Raw genomic sequence first — 9,072 nt, 5'->3', positions numbered from 1 at the left:
AATTAAAATCACTGACGTAACAAAATCCTAGAAAAAATCTGAATGTTTTAATTTTGTTTTGATTTTGCATCAGACTGGAAACAGGTTGTTTTCAAATCTTGTAACTACTTTTTTAGGTTGACGTTTTAGTTCCTAATATCAAGATGGGAGAAAATTATAATTTTGAACATTGAACAAATTATATTAAATTCTATAAAATATCTTTTCCATAGCTTCGACTATTCTTTGAACTATGTAAATTGTTAACAGTATTCGGTAGCAAAAAAATACAAAATTGATAGAAATTGTAAGTAATATCGTTATGAAAAAATTATAAATTACAATTAATGCTAGGTATATTTATAAAGAATATAAAAATTGCTTTTCGTGGAAACCTTGAAATTGCTAAAATTCATAAAAAACCCTAAAGATGGTTCACAAAATTACAACAGAACATGCTAACATGCTTTAAAACACCCCCTTCTCACAAACCCACTGGGAACCTTTCCCACTTGAAAAATTGTCCAAAATATCGTCCCCAGTGGAAGATTATCCTCCAATTTTTGTCCCCACTGAAAATAATCAAATAAACCAATCCTCACTACAAAATATGATGCTCTTTTTCCAACCCCCACTGAATTTTCTGACTTGAAAACAAAAGAATTGAAATCACCAGCCATAAAAAATATGGGAATATCAATCCCCATCGAGTTTCAGTCCGTTATTTTTATCCCCACTGGCTGAAAAAATCCTTCCGGGTCTGAGAGAAGGGGGTGTTTAAAAAAATTCTTGATGAAAAATCTATGGATGCTTTGTTTAGGTTTGGTTGAGACCCATATATTACGACTATTTTAAAAGAATTTCTAATTATTTCTTTTGAATTCGTGTTTTTGTCCTTTAATCATTCCTGTGAGTGACAGTAGGCAAGATCTCATCCCTCAAATTCATTGCTTGTAGAATATTAAAATGGTCAAGGCAAAGACTTTCACCTGAGACAGAACTTGGAATTTCAGTGAACTTTTTTTTAGTTTTTTTAGTTTTTTTTCAATTTCAGACCAAAATAGTGGTAAGGAAAGTGCTTGGATAATTACCTTGTTACGGTAGATATACGGATCGGTGAATTAAAGGACATGCATACGATGATCTCATACTTGCTATTAAAAATAACACTATAACCAATCATCATAGACCAGCTTTCATTCCTCTTTGCGCATTCTGCTCTTTAAAAAGGTTTCTAATCAAAAACACTTGGAGTCCTCCAACCATGATCATCAAGAAGCATGAAGCTCCAGAAAACCATTGAACTAATGTCATGTTTGCATTTTGTAAATAATGGTGTCGAGTATATCGTGCTCTGAATCTCGTCTGCATTTCTTGGATGGTTTCAAAGATCATTTCAATCTTATCCAACGATTTCTAAGAGTGAAATGAAGAAAATTGAAAATTTGAAAGTTAAGAAAACTTTATACTTTCTGAGAAATATTTGTTCTTTTTTTAAATATGTCAAAGTCGAAACCCGTATTAAATGTTAAAATTAATAATGTACTATTCGGAATTTCTTTCGTACATTTACTTAAAATCGTTAAATTGTTTTTTGATGTTAGAGTTGAAACTTGTAAAAATGTTATAATTGGTTTTAGAGGGCTTCACTTACTGCAATATCCTTAGTATTATCAATCTCGTCTTTTTCTAATTGCATCTGTTGAAATAATTCTGCATGATCCACTGTTGTGCCATTGTGTTCATCGATACCCAAATCAAAATATACAACTTTATCAGATCTCAAGCTGAATGTGTTATCCAAGCAAACTTTGTATGCCCCATTTTCATCAATTTTGATTTCTGTACTTGTTTCTGTGACACTTTGTTCGTCTAAGATGATCCTGCCAGTTGGCGATAATACTAAAATATGGATATCAATGTGCCCTCCACTTAAGACCTGGTCATAATAAAAAAATAGAATACTTTTAATCAATTTTAATTTCTATTTCATTAGCCTTTTGAAACTTTCATAATAACTGCTAACGTCACAAAAGCAGCAAAAAAATTCTATGTTTACAACTCAAAACACTAGATTTTTGGAAATAAGGGTACAAAAATTCACAAAATCACAGTTTTTTTCTTAATAGACCTAGCTAAAACAAGCAACATGCTGAATGGACCTACCTAATGATTAACATCAAATGAAAATAAGAAAAAAGTGACAATTGTACAAAGATTCAGAATGGAAAAATAAAGCTTGTGTGTTGAATAATGTAAAGTGGTAAAAAGGAAAATAGGAAAATCACTTAAACCATTCAGGCCCAAAAAACCTTTTAAGCTGTTTTTGGCCCAAATTTGCCCAAAATAATTTTCCTTAAAAATCTGGCTCCGTCACATTTTGGGCATTGCCATTTTGCATCATTGTGCAAAAAATCAGAAAAAAATTATGAGTCAACATTGAGAAAAGCTATATTTTCTTATTTGGTTTAAGGGAATTTCCCCAAAATACGAAAATCCGTCTTTTAAGGCAAATAAGAATTTCCCGGGAAAAACCACTTCAGTCATTCTTTAGAGAATCTTGCCCTCCATCTTTGTACAAAAAATCAGAAAAAAGTAATAACAGGATTTTGCACAAAGTCCAAAAAACCCTATTTTAGGCAGTTTTTGGCCCAAATTTGCCCAAATATATTTTTTTTCGAAAGTCTGGCTCCGTCACATTTTAGGCATTGCCATTTTGCATCATTGTACAAAAAATCAGAAAAAAATAATGAGTCAACTTTGAGAAAAGCTATATTTTCTTATTTGGTTAAAGGGAATTTCCCCAAAATACGAAAATCCGTCTTTTAAGGCGAAAAAGAATTTTCCGGGAAAAACCACTTCAGCCATTCTTTAGAGAATCTTTCCCTCCATCTTTGTACAAAAAATCAGAAAAAAGTAATGACAGGATTTTGCACAAAGTCCAAAAAACCCTATTTTTAGGTAGTTTTTGGCCCAAATTTGCCCAAATAAATTTTTTCTCAAAAATCGGGCTCCGTCACGTTCTGGGTATTGCCATTTTGCATCATTGTGCAAAAAATCAGAAAAAACTAATGAGCCAATCCTGAGAAAAGCTGGTAACAGACGGACGGACGGACGAACGAACGGACGGACATGGGTTAATTTATAGGACCTCCACCGGGGCACCCGGAGGTAGGTCCAAAAAGATGTAGGAAGTACCAAGTTAAGAGTTTCCAGAAAGATAAATCAACAAAACAAAGACACCAAAAAGCCATATCATTGATTACCTGAATTTCAAGGTCCATTCTATCTCCAACTTTCAATTCACGAAAGTAACAATCTGATCTTCCAGCTGGCACAAGTACAGAAATTCCATCTTCCATTTCTGACAATGTCAAGCATATCATACTGATCAAAACAATAAGCTTTTTCATGATTATTGAAGTGTGTGTATTTCTAAGTATGTTTAATTTTTGTAAAAGCTTGTATAATTATTAAAAAATAAAGTATTATTATAGAAAGTAAAGTGCAATAAACAACATGGATTTTTCCAAAAAAAAATATGAGCTAGGAGTTAATTTAATACCTTATTATACGAATATTACTAGGCAAGTATTCAACAACCTTGAAATTAACACGCAAAAATTAAACACAAATTTTTTTCGAGGACACCACGGTTCAAAATATCTCTTAAACTTTACCTCATCTATAAATAATTTGTAATTTTTAACATTACGCCTCCATATAAAAGCCCAAAAGATAGATGGCAAATTTGTTAAAAATCCTTCTTTCTTTCAGGTCCTGAAAGTACTCCCATGTACCAAATAATGTAAAATTAAGCCCCTGAAAAATTTGCACCTTTTTTTTAAATGGCGCCAAAACAAAAATGCAAGATTTTCAACAAAATCTTCCACAAGTCCCAACTTTGGGCTTCTATTTTGAAAAATCAGAGAGGATTGTTGGTTCCCATTTTGGTCGTGCAGCAGTACTGAGAATACTTTTGGGAAAAAAAAAGCTTTCCAATTTTGAATTTCTCCATTTTGAGATTTTTACTGTAGAAAATGGTTACCGTCAACTGCTCCAACTTGGGACTATCTGACAAAACATGGGATGGCAATTCGGCCACCATTTCATTGAACCTCCAAAGTCATTTGATTTGAGTTAATGAACGGCGTATTAAAAAATAAATGATTTCTCATCTTTCTTTTAATCATCAAAATATGAAAAAAATTTCATAGTGAAACACACGCGAGTGTACACGCGCTCTGTACACACATATCTACAAAAATCCATAAAATCTAGGGCCGTATTTTCAGATCTGTTAACTACTTCTATGCGCTAAATTTTATCATAGTCCGTATAAAAATTCCTGGTCTGGAAGCCTTTTGTTTCTTTCCATTTGTTTCTAATTGAACTTGCGTTGAGAAATTAGTTTGTTTTGCTCACTTTTTGATCATATGATTAAATCTTAAACCAATCCCAAGAGGAATATATGGTAACGTGATCAAAAACTGAGCAAATCGATTTTTATCTTTTGATATAAACAAAAGAAAAAGCTAACAAAAAATTAAAACAATACGCTTCCAGACCAGGGTTTTTTATATGGACTATGATTTTACTGAGCAGTTCAAGTCCGCTTATATACATCAACTAAATCATAGAAACCAAGCTCTTTCTGACATATATTCATCTCATCGCACGGCCTGTTAGATAAAAGCTCCAATTGAGATTGTGAATTGCTAAATTGAAATGAAGGTTCATTCACTTGCCAAGTGAACCGCTGCGAGTGGGAATTGAACCTCGGTCGCTTGTGCAGCAATCAAGGTCAATGACCACTATACCACAGCGCCTAAATTTACTATATCTCTGCAGTTCTCTATTAACTGACTGCTTTGATTCTTCTATAAACAACATCCACTTCGCACACAGAACATGTCCCGGTGTAACCCGTACTTAAAAACAAATATTAAGCACCTAAAAGCAGAGAGCCACAGCTGTTTTCCTTTAAGCACACATTGTGAACGCCTAAATTTCCAAGTGTAGAAGTTATCTTGCGGTCGCAGTGTATGCCCAGGGGCGGTGCGACACCCCTGCAAAACATGCACTCGCAGGGTATGCTCCGGAGTCATTTTTGTCGCAGCTTGTTTTTAGCCTACCCGGAGTTGTTTTTCCGGATCATTCGTTAGTGTCATTAGATTTATTTTACTGACTTAAAGTCTGCGGTAAATATAAGAAAACTGTTTATCAAGTCGCGTTACAGGAAGCGTGAATTCGAGTCTGTATTTTAGATTTTGTGTACAAAAGCGTTTTGCAGGCCTGCACTCTGCAAAATTTTGCAGAAAGACCTGGATGAGGTCAAAATGCAGGGTTTGCCCGGGATTTGATGGCTGTTAGTGTGAAAACGTTAAAAGTCAAGACTCGTCAAATGGCTTTAGATGCTTGGAGAAGAAAAAGCAGAATAGACAGTCCTGATTTTATCTATTTTGTCGCAAATTCTGAAGAATTTGAAGCCTGCACATCTTCTCCAAATTCGTCATATGAGGGCTGCCATCAAGGTCATCTCAATGTTTGTTTTTCTTCTTATGGTTATCTTCTGAAATCCATTGCAACAAGGAAAGTCAAATCTGTAAGGTATGTGGTATTTTTTTCTATTATTTTTCATGCCTGCATGTTATCAATTATAATCTGATAAGTGCAGGGAAAACTGCTTCCCTTCCCCCTCTTTCTCTGACCTGCCATAATTTTTGGTAATCAACAAAACCACTTGTTGTGTGTGGTGAGTGAGTGGCCAATCATGAAATATTTATAAGATATTGTATCAATCAGGGTACGTAGTTATTGTTTGTTTGGCCAATCACTCTGGCTAAAAAAAGGTTGACCACAGGAGATGAATTTGTGGCAATTTAAGAGGCAAAGGGACAACCAACCTATTATGGTTTTATTTTGAAATTAGAGAAAAAAAATAACATTGAAAATTTTGTGATTCTGACCTTGACACCCTAATGTTTTTAATATATTTTGGCCGGTTAAAACATTTTTCTGGGGAGAGAAAAAGAGCTGTGTGGGTTTTTCGCACACTATTTGAGGTACACAAACAGATTGTATTTGACTATGTTTAGTTTGCGGGCCAGCACCTGCCAGTCAAGTACTGGTCATAAAAACTGCACGACAATCTTAAAAATGATTTCTCTATTTTGTTTTAGTTCTCCCAAATGGAAATTGTCTCCATCTTGTGGGCAATAATTCTTTGATGGATACACTTCGATGCCTTGCACGTGTGCAGAACTTTTCCTGAATTGTAAGTATATTCTCAGAACCAAAAAAACCCATCCAAGAAGTTTAGTAGATTGGCTCAGTCATGAAGCATTGCGGTTGGCGGATACCCACAGTCATCTGGTTATTATATAAGATTAATTTCATTGGTTGTCCAGTTGTCGTTTGACTTAAATTTTGTTGTTTTGTGTTAAAATTAAATATGTAGGTGTAGCTTGCAAAGATCCTAATTCCCTCTTCATTTATACTTTCAGGTTAGTTGCCAGCATACTGTCCAGTAGCCCCTAGATCAATGGATTATTTTGCACCTTCACATGGTTGGTACGAAATCTTTGTAAACACTGACAAAGTCTGCTAATAAGATGAGTGAAACCATATTTATTTAATTTAAAGGAAACAACAGAATGGAATAATTCAATCAAAATGATGATGTGTACCTAACATTTAGTTTCTTGGAAGTTTTTGGATTCAAAATTTTCCCTGTAAACTGGATATCAATATTTGTCATGTAATGGAAAGTACATCTTGATTTGATTTTGACATGTAATTGCCAATGCAAATGAATTTGGATGCATAATGTATATATATAGTATAAAATTTATAACACAACAACTGAATTTTGATACCAAACATAAAACATTATGTACATAATGAATAAATGAATTTCTGATGACATATGGTTTGTTTTCAATTCGGATTGAGGGCTTTTACCCCTGGTACAGGATCCTGGTACAGGATTCCCTGCTTGATTTGGCAAACAGTTCCAAACGAGACACCAGAATGGGGCTAGACTACAATTTCAAGATGAACCAACTATAGAGATTTCAGCTTCAGTACAAATTCTAGTTTTAGATACTTTAATGCATCACATTAATCAATTTTCTAATGAAATACTCTTTTCTTGAGCAGTCTGAATAAAATAGTTTTGTTCTTTTTCTCTAAATTTTCATTTGAAATGGCAAAAGGTTTTATTATTAATCTGCTTGAAATTATTTAAGTCACCTTTTGGCAGCAATAAGATAAATTAATTTGACATAAAGAATCAAAATTATATTAAAAATTTTTAGACAGTTTGGTAAATATTATTATTATTGTTATTGCTATTATCACGATCAGATAAAGATTTTTGTATAATTTATAATCTTTTGTGTGCTATTGTATTATTTTGCTATCATTTTTCACTTTTTTGTTTAAAGTTCAAAAAGTTCTTAAAAAAATTCATGATAGTTATGATTTTTGTCATTGATATAATGAATTGCCAATGTTTTACACCTCCTTTCTCTTTCCTTCATTTTTTCCATATTTTAGTGGCCACTCTTTTTTTGGTTCTTAAAACACTTTAACCCAAAAAACTATCTTAGTTTTACCAGCTTCATTTTGTGTTTAAATGAAATGAATTTTAATTCTTTATCTCTGGTTTATGGTACATTGGGCATAAAAAGGTGGCTGTTTTAGCCAATCTAGAGGGTCGAAATTCAAAAATTTTCTGGCCCGTCGGGCCCAACCATGGTGGGCCCTCCTTAGACACTATATATAGCTGAATCACTATATATAGCTGAATCTTTTTTGCAGGGTATCCTAAAAATCCTAGATACGCCCCTGATGCCTTGGTGGATCCGGGCTTTAGGCTATTTCTTTACATTTGCGGTTGGATTCCAGGATTGCACTTTTGCTTGAGGAATTAAAAAAATTGAGGTTTTTGGTGGGAAAATGAAAAAAGGTTCCAATTTTAGCTACCGACCAACCCATTTTTCAAAGCTTCTAGGACACGAACCAAACAATTAATTTGGCCTGGCCTAATTACTCCACATACATTACTTTTCCTCAGCCAATAAAAACATGCATGGCTTGGCAGCAGGTTTTAGGTGCCCCCTAAGAATTCAGGTGACCCCTAAGATTTAGGTAAAAAAGTGTAAGTTGTAAAGATAATTACCTCTATTATTCTGAATCTGTTGCTCGTAAAACAATTTTGTAATAAAAAAATTATGTTTTGTATAAGAACCAATTAATGTTTTGGTTCAATTGGTTCAGTGTATCAAATCTCTCAGTTTAGTTGACACTTTGCAGCACTTTGGTATCTTCATTGCGTCACAGCGAAAAGTTTGTTTTTATTTTACTTTGTATCTTTGAAAGACCCCGTCGGATTTAGGCAGGGCTGTCGGATTTAGGACAACTCACGGTATTGGGCCTGGCCAAAGATAAATTCCAGATTTTCCACAAAAAATTGATTTTGTATTGGAAATCAGAAGTTTCAATTGTTTTGTAGCTACACTACAGTACCGTGAGATCGGATAACTTGTATCAGTGGAGGCTAACATGCATAATAGCCCTCAAATGAAAGACCTGGCTGGTCATTAAAAATACAACAAAGTTAAATCAAAACAAAAATGGTAGAGTAGAGCTGCGAGCGGAGCTTCATTTTGATGCAGTTGTATTTTAATGACCAGCCAAAGCATTCATTCGAGGGCTATGCATGTTAGCCTCCACTGATGCAAGTTACCAGATCTCACGGTGTAGATAATTGTGGAAATCCCAGGAATTTCAAAACAAACATATTTTACCTCAGAAATCTGATGTTGTCTACTCCTGTAACAGACTTTAAATTAGAGAGCCCAATTTGTCATCTCTGATTGTTTTATAAAATTATAGTGGACTATATCCAGACGGTGTCAATCGAACGAATCGAACGCCGAATCAATTGAACGCAATTGAACACAATCGAATAATTGCAATTCGATTGTCGAACGCAATCGAATCGCAATCGAATATTACCCAGGATTTGCCGTTCGATTGCTTCGATTACGTTCGATTGTATTCGATTATGTTCGAGTACGTTCGATT

General features: G+C 34.0%; 1 protein-coding gene across 1 annotated transcript; it reads right to left on the bottom strand.

Moving 5' to 3' along the window:
* Window positions 1-209: 209 nt before the first annotated feature.
* On the bottom strand, window positions 210-3,448 carry LOC136811217 (transmembrane emp24 domain-containing protein 1-like). Its single transcript, XM_067067829.1, has 3 exons — window positions 3,246-3,448; window positions 1,634-1,918; window positions 210-1,395 (listed from the first exon to the last, which is right to left on the bottom strand). Exons 1-3 carry the CDS (start codon window positions 3,390-3,392, stop codon window positions 1,162-1,164), a joined length of 666 nt encoding a protein of 221 aa, XP_066923930.1. The 5' UTR covers window positions 3,393-3,448; the 3' UTR covers window positions 210-1,161.
* Between the last annotated feature and the right edge of the window lie 5,624 nt (window positions 3,449-9,072).

This window comes from Clytia hemisphaerica, unplaced genomic scaffold (genome assembly GCF_902728285.1).
Source record: "Clytia hemisphaerica strain Z4C2 unplaced genomic scaffold, Clytia hemisphaerica genome assembly, whole genome shotgun sequence".
Taxonomy (NCBI): domain Eukaryota; kingdom Metazoa; phylum Cnidaria; class Hydrozoa; order Leptothecata; family Clytiidae; genus Clytia; species Clytia hemisphaerica.
Note: the sequence above shows the minus strand (reverse complement) of the source record. Positions and strands in the feature narration are given on the sequence as shown.

Coding starts and splice junctions, on each gene's coding strand:
- LOC136811217 (XM_067067829.1), bottom strand. CDS start 3,392: ATGAAAAAGCTTATTGTTTTGATCAGTATGATATGCTTGACATTGTCA. Junction 1,919..3,245: donor GAATGGACCTTGAAATTCAG/GTAATCAATGAT, acceptor TATTATGACCAG/GTCTTAAGTGGAGGGCACAT. Junction 1,396..1,633: donor ATAATACTAAGGATATTGCA/GTAAGTGAAGCC, acceptor TTTCACTCTTAG/AAATCGTTGGATAAGATTGA.